Source organism: Hemicordylus capensis, chromosome 1 (assembly GCF_027244095.1).
Source record: "Hemicordylus capensis ecotype Gifberg chromosome 1, rHemCap1.1.pri, whole genome shotgun sequence".
NCBI classification, from domain to species: Eukaryota; Metazoa; Chordata; class Lepidosauria; order Squamata; family Cordylidae; genus Hemicordylus; species Hemicordylus capensis.
Genome location: NC_069657.1, coordinates 312,284,604 through 312,300,048, shown reverse-complemented (window position 1 = coordinate 312,300,048; position 15,445 = coordinate 312,284,604). Strand labels below are relative to the sequence as shown.

General features: G+C 43.7%; 1 protein-coding gene across 3 annotated transcripts in view; it reads left to right on the top strand.

The window, feature by feature from the left end:
• The window catches only part of IBTK (inhibitor of Bruton tyrosine kinase), a 59,171-nt gene continuing 43,726 nt past the window's right edge, over window positions 1-15,445 (top strand). The window contains exons 1-3 of one of the 3 annotated variants that reach the window (XR_008314167.1): window positions 1-243; window positions 10,888-11,567; window positions 14,264-14,360. Coding sequence is in view for 2 of the 3 variants with exons in the window: in XM_053287084.1 (XP_053143059.1) it covers window positions 11,247-11,567; window positions 14,264-14,360 (418 nt within the window). In the remaining variant the exon portion in view is untranslated. The remainder of the gene's footprint in view (window positions 244-10,887; window positions 11,568-14,263; window positions 14,361-15,445) is intronic. The other 2 variants (XM_053287084.1, XM_053287083.1) reach the window with 2 other exon arrangements.

The window sequence follows — 15,445 nt, the reverse complement described above, 5'->3', positions numbered from 1 at the left end:
CCAATCCCGCTCTCCCTTGCTACCTGGTCGCAGCGCCAGGGTTCCGTCGTCGCCCTCCTCCGTCCCTTCTGCTGCTGAGTTGTAGCCGTGGCTGGGTTTTTGACCGCTCCAGCCCTTCTGTCTTGTTTCGCCGCCAGCTCTCCTGGCTCAGTGCGGAGTTCTTCGTAGCCACTGAGGATGAGCTTTGTCGCCTTGCAGCGCGCGTCCCGTTGTGGCCGTCTGAGCCCATTCATCTAGCAACTGGTGAGGGCTGGTGGAGATGCCGCCGGGGTGGTGGAGGGAGGAGGAGGAGGAGGGAAGGAAAAGGAAAGGAGAGGAAACAAAGGTGGCTAGGTAGGAAAGCAGGCAGGATATAAGCCTTACCCTACGCCCTTACCCTTATGCCTTTAATCACTGCATGAGACGAGAGGCAAAATTTCAACAGGTGCAGACTTCCCTAGTGTGGGCAGACATGGGAGGTAAATGGTGTGCTGGCTGCATTTCTGATGGTGTGGTTTTTACAGATTGCTGTCAGGAAAGCAATAACAGGGGTAGCAATTCTTGGGAGAAGACAAAAGCCAGATAGGCGGTCTCATTAAGAAAGCTTTTTTTTTAAGGTCTTAATACTGCCAGGCAAAAGAGTAGGGGAGGATCCAGACTAAATTAGTTATGACTAAGTACCATTGAAATGAGATAGGTTAGTCATGATTAAATGTAAGTGCTTTAATTTCAATGGGACTTATTCTGGATTCTCCCCTAGGTGTTTGAGAGGCATGACAGACAGAAGGTGGGGAGCTTTGAGAGGAGAATATATGAATTGAGGCTCTCGCTATTTACTAAATAATGCTGGAGAAAATGGAGGGCTCCCTCCACACCCCGCCCCCTAAACTTGCATAAGCCAAGGAGGAATGTATGTACAGAAAATACACAAAAACAGAATTTTACAATTTTACAACAGACCTAAAGTTCACAGAATTGACATCTCTGTGTCAGTCGTGCCTTCATCTCCTAAAAGGACTGGCATATTAAACTTTGATTTTGCCCAGGACTTACCTACCTCCCCACCCACCCAGAATCAAAATCCCTTTGTGCTGTATAGCTAAATTGTTTCCAAAGGTAACTTGATGAAGATCTGTTTTCATGATTGTTTATCTCAGCTTGACAGTACTCAGCATATGCCATTGTTTGATTGCTTACACTGTTTAGGTTAGAAGCTCTGGATTCTTTCTTTCTTTCATCATGAGATAACTGATTATGTGCATAGTAACTGGGTGATTATCTCTGGTGCAGTGCACAATTCTCAGAAAAAAGTACTGACCTAATTCAGTAAGTAAGAAGTATTTTCTGAAAATATTCTTGCCTTCTCCAAACTCTAAATGTTGACTGTGTAAATGAACCCAGGACCTTAACATAAGCACATCATAAAAGCCCTGCTGGATCAGGCCCAAGGCCTATCTAGTCCAGCATCCTGTTTTCACACAGTGGCCCACCAGATGCCTCTGAGAAACCCACAGGCAAGAGATGAGGTGAGGGCATGCCCTCTTTCTTGCTGTTGCTCCCCTGCAGCTGGTATTTAGAGGCATCTTGCCTCTGAGGCTGGAGGTGGCTTACAGTCACCAGACTACTAGACATTGATAGACCTGTCTTCCATGAATTTGTCTAAGCCCCCTTTAAAGCCATCCAAGCTCGTGGCCATCACCACATCCCATGGCAGAGGATTCCATAGGTTGATTTTGTGATGTGTTAAAAAGTACTTCCTTTTGTCCGTTTCATGGGATGACCCCTGGTTCTAGTATTGTGAGAGAGGGAGAAATATTTTTATCCATCTGCTCTCTATGCTATGCATAATTTTATATACCCCTATCATGTCTCCCTGTAGTCACCTCTCTTCCAAACTAAAAAACCCCCAGATGCTGTAGCCTTGCCTCACAAGGAAGGTGTTCCACGCCCCTGATAATCTTTGTTGCCCTCTTCTTACCACTTTCCAGTTCTACAATGCCCCTCTCAAGATACAATGACCAGACCTGTATGCAGTACTCCAAATGTGCCTGCACCATAGATTTGTATAAAGGCATTATAATATTAGCATTTTTATTTTCAGTCCCCTTACTGATGATCCCTAGTTTGGAATTTGTCTTTTTCACAGCCGCCATGCACTGAGTCGACACTTTCAACCAGCTGTCCACCATGACCCCAAGATCTCTCTCCTGGTCAGTCACTGACAGCTCATACCTCATCAGTGTGTATGTGAAGTTCGGTTTCCTTGCCCCGATATGCATCACTTTCCCACTTGCTTGCATTGAACTGTATTTGCCATTTTGTCACCCACTCACCCAGTTTGAAGAGATCCTTTTTGAGCCCCATACAATCCATTTTGGATTTCCCTACCCTAAATAGTTTTGTGTCATCTGTTAATCTGGCCAATTCGCTGCTTACCTCTACTTCTTAATCATTTATGAAGAAGTTCATTCATGAGGGAGTGTGACTCTGTTGGTTTGTTTTTTTTAAATCTCTCAGTAGCCATTCACCATGGTGTCTTTCTGGATCGCCTGAGGGAGTTGGGGATAGGAGACACTGCTTTGCAGTGGTTTCGCTCCTACCTCTCAGGCAGATTCTAGATGGTGGAGCTTGGTGACAGTTGCTTTTTGAAATGGGAGCTATTATATGGAGTCCTGCCCCAATGTTATGACTTGTCCCCTTAGCTAAAAAGGGTCAGCCCTGGTTGCATATGAATGGGAGACTAGAAGTGTGAGCACTGTAAGATCTTCCCCTTAGGAAATGGAGCCACTCTGTGAAGAGCATCTAGGTTCTAGGTTCCTCCCTGGCATCTCCAAGAGAGGGCTGAGAGAGACTACTGCCTGCAACCTTGGAGAAGCTGCTGCTAATCTGTGTAGACAATACTGAGCTAGATGGAACAATGGTCTGACTCAGTATATGGCAGCTTCCTATGCTCCTAGCCTGTGAAAAGCAGCTGTTAACGTGTCTTCTGCAAAACTGTTCCAGACCTGAGCGGCTTTAAAATAGTTATAAACTTTTGGTCCATATGCACAAGTTACTACACTTCTGAATAATCCTTCTGACTGCTCAGACTTCTGGGAGCCTGCAGAGAGCTGCTGTTGCACAAGCGCTTTCACTGATGCAAGCTATTTGGCACCTGATTCCTAGCAGATGTTCTGTGGCCTGCAATGGCCTGGGGTGAGCTGAGAAGGCTCTTTGTTTGCTGTCCTTTTACTCTCCTCTTCCTGTTGTCTGTGAACATCTGGATGTCAGAGGGGTGGAGTCTGTGTGTCAATGCCCGCTTATGTTGTTACATTTTATTATTGTTTTCACTTTCAGTAGAGTGTCCGCCTGGAATCTATTAGTGCAGGGCTGTGGGGTCGGCACTTGGTACTCAGGCTTTTCAGTTCATACTGGCTTGTCACTGGAATGCAATTCTAGCACCCAGAAGTGTTTCTGGTCCTTCTAGCATGAACAGGATTGAGTTTAGTGTGTTCACTCCTCTGTTCTAGCCTTGCCATGCTGTTTGACCTTTACAGGCCTTAATTGTAAGTAATGATGCTTGTGTGTTAGGTGGTGGAATATCAACTACAAATCAAAGTATTTAAAAATGTTTATAGATTCTAGGGGTGGTTTGTGTCTTTTAACTGTGTAACAGGAGTGAGATAAACATTAGTTTTATCATTTCATTAATGTTTCTCTCTAAAAGCCTGTACTGCTGCATACAGAAAAGCACAGGACCAAACTAGATGTTTGGGGCAAACCAGAATATGGGGGAGGAAAGTGAAACCCACCTTGCCTTCTTTACCACCCTTACTTGGATACCAGAAATTTGCTAAGCAGGGGAAAACTGCTTAAATCAACCAAGAGCTGTGAGGTAGGGCAGGTGAATTTGCCATGTTTACCTTTGAAGTGGGGGAAGAAGAATCTATTTCGTATACCAAAATGAGCATACAGGGGAGTGGGGCGAAACCCACTCAATCCCCTGTCTTACCTCATAGTGCTTGGCTGATTTAAGCAGTTATCTCCCTGCTTGGCAAAGTTCTGGTTGAGATGGGGTGGCGGTGAGGAGGTGGCATTAGAGGGTGCTTTTTGCAATCCTCTCATATTTCCTCCTTTTTGGTGTAAAAAAGTAGATCCTCCCTATTCCCATTTTATAGATGATGAAGGCAAGGACAAGTTTAACAGACACGCAGGTACCCTGAACGTCTAGTTTTGCCCTTAAAATTAACCTATTCAGAACACAGAGTTGGAAACAACCAAGAGCTTATGAAGTTCTTTCTGTGAAATGGAAACATCTGCCTAGCATAGATATGCCTATCTAGTTCAGGCCAGTGCATGCCACAAGCAGAAAGCAAGTGCTCTGAAGGAAGAGGCCTGCAGAACAAATGACTGTATGTCCTTATACTTTCTCAGTGGCAAGCCATACTAGTTCCTAGAAGCTGAGGCTCTACACACGATCGGTGAGTAGAGCCTAATAGGGTTCTGCGGAGAGAGCAGGACAAGCCTGCTCTCCCTGCAGATGATTGGGAGCTAGCCCTGGGCAGCTGGATCAGCTGCCCACATGGTTACTGGCTCCATCATGGAGCCAGTTGGGGCTGTGGGGATTGAGGGCCCCCTGCCCCCTGGAAGTCTCATAATATGTGGGGCATTCTGGGGAGACCCCTGATGCCAGGAGGCTTGTTTTAGCCTCCTGGTCATGGGTCTTCTTGTGAGTCGCCATGGCGTGGAGCATGCGCCATGGCGACTAATCTCGTTTTAGGGGAGGGGTGTTTAGGTGGGCTAGCCGCCGATGAACCACCAGGCTCACCTGCGAGCCTGGTGGTTCTCATGACTGTTCGAAAGCGGGCTGGGCTCCCTTAGCCCACTTTCAAGCGGTTCTGAGAATAGCCTTGTTATGTTAGTGTAAGTGCTGCAAGGCAAATTTGTTGGTATAGTGGTTTTGCTGCTGCAGTGGTCCAAAATAAAATATAGGGTAGCATTTTAAAGATTCATCTTTCTGGAGGAAGGTTTTCTTAGGATCCAGCCACATAATCTTGGCCTCAGTAATTTAATGGACAAATAAGTCCTTTTCTCTCTTGAGTTAAAAACAAAAGAACATTTCACTCTTGTGTCTTAGACCTGCTTGGTTATTAAAGGAGCGCTTCCTGCTTGACAGCAATGTGACACCAAGCAGTGGTGATATAATTCAGGTTATCATATTTGCTTCAAAATCTTAACGTTGCTATGGATAATGGTCAAGAAAGAAAGAGAGAGACTGGCTTTCTGATTGCATTTGTCATAATACTGTTATAAAGAACAACGTGAAGCTAATAGCTGAGAAGCAAAGTACAAGACTTCTAGTACGTATTCAGTTACGAAATGCACACTTCTCTGCCTTTGGGGGGTGGGATTAGAATGTGGCATTGATCATGTCTGAATTCAGTCCTACATTTTGACAGATTATTTAATGGACTTCAGTTTCCCACATATGCAACTCTTTTAAAACCCAACCTACTTGGATAGACAGCCACCTAATGGTGTGGCGGAAAAATGACTTGATTAGCAAGCCAGAGGTTGCCAGTTTGAATCCCCGCTGGTATGTTTCCCAGACTATGTGGTATGTTTCTCAGACTATGGGAATCGCTTATATCGGGCAGCAGCGATATAGGAAGATGCTGAAAGGCATCATCTCATACTGTGTGGGAGGTGGCAATGGTAAATCCCTCCTGTATTCTACCAATGACAACCACAGGTCTTTGTGGTCGCCAGGAGTCGACACCGACTCGATGACACACTTTACCTTTACTTGGATAGACTTCTTTCTTTCCTTAATCAAATAGCTGAAGTTTTTGTGAAACCTGCCTTGTATTATAAGAAAGCTTTCCTTTCCAATACCTTAACTAGAAATTGTTTATGTTGCAATAACTGCCATAAAATATGGTTATGTTACTGTGAAATTACATATTGCTCATCTTGGTGGAAAAAAACACGCTGTCTGGCTTGCAGTAAAACAGATGCTTGGGGAGACAGTTGCATGCTGAACTTGTCTATCATTGTTTCACAACTTGTGAAGTAACAGATAGGAGAGAAGTGCTGAGTCAAAAACACTTCATGATGTCAGCAATTTATGTTTTTTTTAGCAAGGTCATAAATAGTACTCTGACTAATGTTGTCCTGCCTTCATTTTGTTCCCTTTATGCCCTCTGCTGTCAGCTTGATAGTTTAAATAGCTGCTGTTAACACACTTTGTAGTGGTTGACAGTACACAAGCTGTATGTTTTATGCCCCATCCCACCCCCCAGGTCATTGAGAGATGTACCTGGCAGGTTCAGGTATTTTATGCTTCATCTTTCAGCCATTAAAGTAGATTCCCTAGCAAGGAGGAAAATAGAATAGAAAGATACTATATTTTCCCTCGTAAATTTCCTTCTTTATTTGCCAAATAATTGATATCTGATGTTCAGTGTCAGTATGACAGTGATGGTGTTTGATTTCTAATATTTGATAGTCTGCTTTAGAATTAGTAGTGTTTCATAATCTGTATAGGACACATTGATTGTTTTGTTAGTTTATGCATTGATAACCGATACTTGATCAATAGGTATTTGATGTTAATGTTTACAATATTGTCTTGTATACTGAATGATTCCAGTTAATGCTTTGCAATACCTAGAACATCAGCGTTTATTGATGAATAGGATTCTTTACTAAAATATGCGTTTCTCACTTTTGCTTTAATGGGATGATGAACTTTGTGGTTCTTCGAAAACACCTTGACCGATGGATGAACTATTCCCCAATCAATAATATAAGGCTTGTGTGACTTTATAAAGGAATTACTTGTAATAATCTAAGAGCTGATTTACTGTAGCTTCTGAGAGTATGAGCTGGAAGTCCCTGGCTTAAATCTCACCTCAGCTATGAACTCAATACGTGGCCTTTGGCAAGTTGCTCTGATTCAGTGTCAACCCACCACTTACAATATATGGGCATAAAAACAGCTCTTGCCTGGTTGTTCCGATGGAATGTTTCATGCATTTTGTGTTCTATTCCAAGCGCGAAATGGAGTGCAAAATGTATTTCATGCGCAACTAGTATTTGGAGGCATCTTGCCTCTGAGGCTGGAAGTGCCCTATAGTCATTAGACTGCTAGCCATTGATAGACCTGACCTCCATGAATTTCTCTAAGTCCCTTTAAAGCCATCCAAACTAGTGGCCATCACCACATCCCATGCCAAAGAATTCCATAGATTAATTATGCACTGTGAAAAAATGCTTCCTCTTGATGGTCCTAAATTTTCCAACCTTCAGTTTCATGGGATGACCCCTGATTCTAGTGTTGTGAGAGAGGGAGAAAAAAATCCTCTCTGTCCACTCCATGCATAATTTTATATACCTTGATCATGTCTTCCTGTAGTCGACTCTTTTCCAAACTAAAAAGCCCCAGATGCTGTAGCCTTACCTCATAAGGAAGATGCTCCAGGTCATGATCATCTTGGTTGCCCTCTTCTACACCTTTTCAAGTTCTACAATGTCCTCAAGATACGGTGTCCAGAACTACGCAGAACTCAAGATGTGGCCGCACCATAGATTTGTACAAGGGAATTATAATATTATAACATTTTTGTTTTCAATCCCCTTCCTGATTATTCCTAGCATGGAATTTGCCTTTGCACATTTGCCACGCACTGGGTCGATACTTTCAACGAACTGTCCACCATGACCCCAAGATCTCTCTCCTAGTCAGTCATTGACAGCTTTGACCCCAAGCTGCGTGTCCAGCTTGGATCAGTGTATATGTGAAGTTGGATTTTTTTTGCCCCAGTATGCATCAATTTAAACTTACTTATATTGAATCACATTTGCCATTTTGTCACCCACTCACCCATTTTGGAGAGATCCTTTTGGAGCCCCATACAATCTGTTTTGGTTTTCACCATCCTAAAGAGTTTAGTGTCATCTGCAAATTTGGCCACTTCAATGCTTACCCCAACTTCTCGTTCATTTATGAAGACGTTAAAGAGCGCTGGTCCATTTATTCCTACTCTCTGTTTCCTGTCCTTCAACCAGTTACCAATCTATAATTGAACCTGTTCTCTTATCCCATGACTGCTAAGTTTACTCAAGAGCCTTTGGTGGGGAACATCGTCAAAAAGTTTTTGGAAGTTCAAGTCTAGTATGTCAACAGATCACCTTTATCTACATGCCTGTTGACACTTCAAAGAACTCCAAAAGTTTAGTGAGGCAAGACTTCCCCTTGCAGAAGTCATGCTGGTCCTCCTTCAGCAACAAGGCCTGTTCTTCTGTATGTTTAACAGTTTTGTCCTTAAGTATACTTTCCATCAATTTATCTGACACAGAAATTAAGCTAACTGGCCTGTAGTTTCCCGGATCCCCGCTGGATACCTTTTTGAAAATCAGTTACTTTCCAGTCCTCTTGTGCAGATCCTAACTGTTGGGACAAGTTACATATCTTTGCTAGGAGAGCAGCAATTTCAAATTTGAGGTCCTTCAAAACTTGAGTGGATACCATTTGGCCCTGGCAGTTGGTTAATTTTTAGTTTTTCAATACAATTTAGAACATCCTCTCTCGTCACCTCAAATTGGTCCAGTTCTTCAGCCTCCAGGCCTGAGAAGCTCAGTTGTGGAGCAGGTATTTGGTCATTATCCTCCACTGTGAAGACAGATGCAAAGAACTCATTCAGCTTCTCTGCATTCTCCACCTCCTTATTCATCCCTTTCATGCCCTTATCATCTAAGAGTCCAACCATGTCCCTGGCAGCTTTTCTGCTTCTGATATATTTAAAGAAATTTTTGTTATTCCCATTGACACTTCTTGCTATATGCTCCTCAAACTCTCTTTTTGCATCCCTTATTGTCTCCTTGTATTTCTTTTGCCAAAGTTTATGTCCCTTTCTGTCCTCTTCATTTGGGCAGGGCTTCCATTTTCTGAAGGAACAACTTTCCCTTTTATAGCTTCCCTGACTCTACAAGTTAGCCATGCTGGTGTTCTCCTGAACTTGGTGTTACCTTTCTTCATCCTTGGTGTACGGTCCAACTGAGCTTCTATTATTATGATTTAAAATAAGTTCTATACTTTCTGGAGTGATTTGACCCACTTGACCCCCCCCGCTTCCTTTTTACCATTCCCCTCATTTTTGAGAATTTTACTCTCCTGAAATCCAATGCATCTGTGTTAGACTTCCTTGGCAATGCTCCACTCGCGTATACGCTGAATTGGATCACACTATGGTCACTATTCCCCAGTGGTTCTATGATTGTGACATCTCGTACCAGGTCCTGGGCAGCACTCAGGATTAATCCAAGGTTGCCTTCTCTCTTGTTAGTTTCATGACCAGTTGTTCCAAGGCATAGTCATTTAGCATGTTTAGAAATTTTTCGTGTTAATACCCGCAAGTTAATTTGCCCAGTCTATGCGAGAGTAACTGAAGTTACTCACTATTATTGTCTCTCTTTGACACCTCTCTGATTTGCTTCACTAACTCCACGTCACTCTCAGCATTTTGCTCTGGAGGGCGAAGCACTTCCCTAGTAACACACTTTCTTTCATTCCACGTATTGGCACCCATAATGATTCTGTAGAAGACTCCAGTCCTTCTAGGTTTTCTAGAGTTTCCCCATGTCTCTTTCACTCTGCCACAAGTGTGAGCTCATGGGTTTGCATGCAGGTAGCACAAAGATCATTCCTGTTAATGGAAGGCCTATCCATACCCCATCCAGCCCTCCTCCCGTGCACTGTACAAGATATTCTTGTATGAGGAACTTGCATAGTGATAGGTTGGTGTGCCGCCCATATTCCCATCATCTCCTGAAAAGGTCTCCTTACACTGTGTGGGCAGGGGCTGATGTGGAAAACAGAACGCAGTGGGACATTTGTGCACATATGCTGTGCCTCGATTCTACATTGGATCAAGACTATTTCCCACTAGGAAAATGAAATGCAGTAAACACAAACCTTCCCCATGCTGGATTTACACAGCTAGTGTCATGTTTAAACCAGGTTGCCAGTGCTTGTACATGTATAAGCATACTAGTCTGGATGTGGTAAACTAAGGTTTGTGCAAAACAAAATCTGTGACCGCTGCTTGCTTTTGGTTTGAGGGCAAACCATGGTTTGCTGCATGTTGATGAAATGGTGTACTGCAAACCAGAAGCTCTGTTTCTAATCTAATTGTGCATGAAGGAAAGGAACAGGGTGAATGGGAGCTTGAGATTCCCCGTGGCTTCTTCCATACAGACACAGGTTTGAGCTGAACCATTAATATTCTATGTCAAGAAGTCTTCTAGTATTGTACTTAAAATAGTTGACTGCTCTGGTTGAATCTGATCTGTGGTCAGTGACTAGGGCAAAAGTTAAATTTGTCAGTCAGATGAAAGCACAGAGTTAGTTATCTGTCCTGATGCTTTTATTATTATTATTTTATTTCTTTTGAGCTTGTATCCATCGTAGTGGGTTAGGCTGTTTTGGTATTTGCTAGGGTCCTATAAGTGTGTAAGAGAAAGTTTAGAGCAATTGATTAAATGCCATGAAGTCGGTGTCGGCAACCACATTCTCTCTCTCAGAGCTATAGGTGGGGCTTAAATGTGATGGGAAGGAACAAGGGGATGTGCAGGACCCAGAAGCTGAATCCATTTGACCCCAGGAGTCCTGTTCAAACCCTCAGTGTTCTATCTATGTATTTTTGAGCTTCTCCTTACATCTCTGAGGACTTTAATCTAGAGTTCAGTCTCAACATTTTCTTGGGTAGTGAGTACACAGTTTAACACTTAAGCAATAAACCTAGTGCTCTCTATCCATGATGGGTAAAGACAGAATAATATTTCATGCCAGCACCCACATTTCTGCTGAAGATGTACATATCTCAAATGTTTTATAATCTCTTCTTCTTCTTCCTTCTCTTCTTGCAGGTCTCCTTTGCAATTATGGAGATCTAAAAGGACTCGAAAGTGTGGAGGGGGAATCCCCCTCCCCGCTCCTTTGTTTGCCTTCTGGAAAAGTTTTTCTTCCTGGACAATTTTACAATATTTTGTAGATAAAGAAATGAAGACTTGAAATATAAATTTATATTGATGAAAATATTTATTTTTTTAAGTGCCAAGCCTTAACAGCACAATGATTCCCATGGCAGCTGTATGAAACGTAATTCAATAGCTGGAAATCATGAACTTGTGAAGAAGAAGCAGCAGCAGCAGCAGCGAAAGCAGGACTCCTTGGGGTGTTTACAAGGGCTTCTCTTACAGAAGGGAGCAGTTTAGGAAAGCCTAAGATGAGTTGCCTGCCTGACTGTACCTTGAAGTGTCGCTCGCTGCAGCATGCTTTGGATATTGTTTCTGTAGTGACCCGAGGAAGTGAAGGCCAGATCAAGGCCTTTCTTACGTCTCACTGCTACAATGCTGCCACGAGCAAGGATATCTTTGGTAGGAATGCCCTCCATCTTGCCTCCTCCTGTGGTAAGAAAGGTGTACTTGACTGGCTGGCAGAAACGAATGGAGTGGATTTGTTGGCAAAAGATAAGGAGTCAGGATGGACAGCTTTGCACAGAGGCATCTTCTATGGGCATATAGATTGTGCATGGTCTCTGCTGAAGGTCAGTGTTTCCAGTTGTTCAACACTGTGTATTGTGCCTAATGTCTTCTGATGACTACAACATCTTCTTAACTGCTGCCACTGTCATAGGGCGCGTGCTCCCGCAATAAATCACACAACAGCGGGAATGTGTAGGATAAGTTTTTACTAGTGGCAAAGCAAAGTCAGTGGAAATTACCACCTTGAAATTGTCAGTCCATAAATCATAGTCGGGGGGCCAAGTCCAATAAGGGTCAATGCCACGGGAGGGGTCGGTTGCCAGTTGCGTAGTCCAGGGGGTTCCGAAGAGAGTCACAAGTCGATAGCCAGGCACTGGGTCAAGAACACAGGAGCAATCAGGAACAAGGTGCCCAAAGCAAGGAGCTGGAAGAGCATGGTACAGAGTGAGCGGTCTGAATGGATACCTCTTCAGGATTAATTGCCAGGTGAAGCCAATTAAGGCCCCGCCTGCCTTTGGAGTTACAGATTCAGACACTCCCTGGTCAGACTTTGCAGCCAAACGGCTGCTTCTTCTCTGTATAAAACACTGCTCCTTTCTGCAGTCATGGCGACGTGCCACATAGCTCACTGGTCTGTTGCTTGGTCCTGGCTCCTCCCCATCTGGAGAGGGCAGTGGCTCCCCGGCAACCTCCTGCTGTTCTATAATCTGTAAGCAGGACTGTATGGGGCGGCGGGGGTGGGGGGTGGGCTGTGGGTCAGGTAGTTCCTCCTCAGAATCTTCTGAATCAGACCACTGCCCGACAGCCACTGCTTTCTCTGGACTGCCAGGTGCAGGTAAAGTGGTGGTGGCAATCTGACGTAAGAGGTTAAGGGAAACCAAAGGAAACGTGTGTGTGTGTGTGTGTAACTGTTTAAAAAGAACAAGTTATAGTTTATTTTTGTAAACAGAAGTCATTACTATGTTATGATTATAAGTATTATAGAGAAATAATATATACAATCTTAATGTAAAAATAATTTTGTGCTACAGGTTTTTTTTAAAAAAGAGTAAAAGGTGGGAGCAAAATACACCGCCGTAGGGATCTTTTTCAACTGTAGGGATCTCTGTGTGTGTGCAGAACCTGTAACTGCCTTTCTGGCTGCCAGCCACCTCTGCATTTTTGTGCATAATGAACTTTATATGATTTCAAAAGCTTAACCTTGATTCACAAGAACTGAAAAGCATACACACTGAAATTCTCTGGTGAACACCTTCAGTATTGATCAGAGAGCTGAACCATTACACATTTTGGATTCAGTTCAGGTTCATCAGTATTTTTTAGCTCTCCAGTTACTCTGTAAAATGAATACAATAATAACTTATTTGAGGGGGGAAATTAAGGTTTCTTTTTTAACTAACAAAATGCATTCAATTGACTTTTAAAAACACCACAAAATAAAACATTAATTTTATACCTGAAAGGTGAGTAACTCATTACAGTACTATGCTGCTTATTTTGAACTAGTGATCACTTATTGTTGTAAAGGTTCAGTTCTGCTTCAGGTTTAAGGTAACAAAGATATTTTAGATTTGTTTCCAATTCCAATTCACGGGGGTGGGGGCGGGTTTGTTAATTTTTGCGTTCAGGTTCAGTTTAACTCCTGGAGGGTACTTTCAGAAACATTGTCTACTTGTTACTAGTATTGAACAAGTTTCTCGGTGGCAGCATTTCTTTAGTCGTTTACATAATAGGAATGATCTGAACTGAACTGATATGTAATATCTGATCCTGTTTTACTTCTTTCAGATCATTCTTTTTGCAACTCATCCATCTGCAATGAGTTGTTTAAATGTTGGTTTGTCCCTGCATGAAATGATTAAACCTGGTTGATGAATTTTATGTAATGCGTTGTTCTATCTTTCCTTCCCAAGAATATCTGATGGGTATAATCCAAAACTGTGATGTGCCCCTGGGGGAAACTTATGTGAGTGGAAGGGGTCCTTCCATTTACAGAAGGAGCTTTTGTTGATGGGGTGCTGCTGTGCCAAAGTCTCAGTGTCATCCTGTTGGGATGTGCATGGAACTGGCGGGGGCTGGTTTGATGGTGGGTGGGATGCCTTTAAGGGTGGGGGAGGAAGCACTTACACCCCCCTGCCACATTTCCCTCGTCGGCGCATGATTGCCAAAAAGTCTATCGGCGCGGCAGTGTACCTCCCTGCTGCCCTGTTGCCCCATTTACCAGATATACCTGGAAGTACCTGCGCGTGTTGGGTGCATGCGACATGTGCGCGTGTGCCTGACGCACGCAGATGCATCTAGTGCTTCCAGGTATGTCTGGTAAACGGGGTGGCAGGGAGGTCCTCTGCCGCCCCAATGGGCTTTTTGGAAATCGTATGCTGGTGGGGGAAACATTCCGGGTGGGGGGAGTGCATCCCCCCCACCCTTAAAGGCACCCCCCCCCCCCACTGTCTAACCTTCAAGCCGGCCAGGGTTCGAACCTGTTCAGAGGCTCGTAAAAGGGCCTCTGAAAAGATTCGTGCACATCCCTATCATCCTATATATGTAAATATAGTGCCTGTCGAGCTACAGAGTTGAAAATATTTGGTTTGCACATGTGAAATAACCTAATTCAGACCTGTGGAATGAATGATAATTCATTCCACAAATCGGAATCAGGTTAAGTTATGAAAGGGCTGTGCCTGTTTGGTCTTCAAAAAAGACTGCCAGTTTCAGTATCTTTTCTTTCTCTTTTCTTCCCTCTCACCTCTGCTATTAGCATGGAGTGAACTTGTATTTGCAGGATAAAGAAGGCTTGTCTGCTTTGGATCTTGTAATGAAGGACAGACCAGCCCATGTCACTTTCACAAAAACTGGTACGTCATGTAAGAGGATCATTTTGGTTGCAGATATGTTTAAACATGTAGGCAGAATGGCTTTTTAGAAAAAAATATGTATAGTGTGCAGTGCCGTGTGGCCATTTGATCGTGCTGAACTTCTGGAGCTGTGTGCATCCTATTAAATGCTGGAAACTGGATCAGTCCCTCCACTTGCAATATCCTCTGCAGCAGGTGTACATCTAGAAGGGCAATCAGCAGTTAGCTGGCAGAGGCCCCCAAAAGTTGCTGTTACTTGCCCACTTTCAGCCCAAAAGTGACGTGGGAGGACACTGACACCAAGGGCAGGCCCTTGTTAGGCTGTGGTGGACTCTCCCTCTGAATTTTAAGCAGCGTTCCTTGGCAAGTATAGCCAAATGGCCTTGTTTGCTAAGCATCGCTGGCTTGTTTGACAATCCCTAAACAGAGTCCAGTTGTGTGTTTTAATGGGGAGTGCAGGAGCCTGACCCAGCTACTTGCCTCCCTCGTCCCTGGCAGTACGTGCATGAGAGCCTTGTTTGCCAGTACAGTCTTGGTGACTTTAGGGCACTATGAAATGGTTTGAGGGCTTGAGGTGGGTAGTCTTGGTAAAGTGTAGAGGGTTGATTTGTTTTGCCTGGGTGTATCTCTCACAAACATATAGGCAGGACAGCTTCTATCGTTCATGTTTCTAATGCATTTGGATAAATGTTCCTTTGATACAGGTTTGTATTTTGTATTTTAAAATGCATTGTGATCACCAGTCCTAGCAGCTGTCCTGTCTCTATGTGTTTGCAGCTGTTCTTGATCCTCCTCCTCTCTTGTTGTGTGCAGCCCACCACTTTGCACAGCTTGCATATCTAGCTGTGTGGGAGTTTCTGACCTATAGGAGTTTTGAAGTAATGATTTAGACTGCAGCCTAAAATGTAGATTCAGCACACTATGTTTATTGTATCCTGCTAAATTATTACTCGTGCTCTGTGGCACTGTTTAGCTGTAAACAGCTGTGTGGCTCCGTTTAGCTATAAATCCTCCATGATTTGATTGCAGATGATGGAGTTCCCCCCCGGATGGGGGAGGCTAGTGGTCCAGTTTGGGCCCAGCTT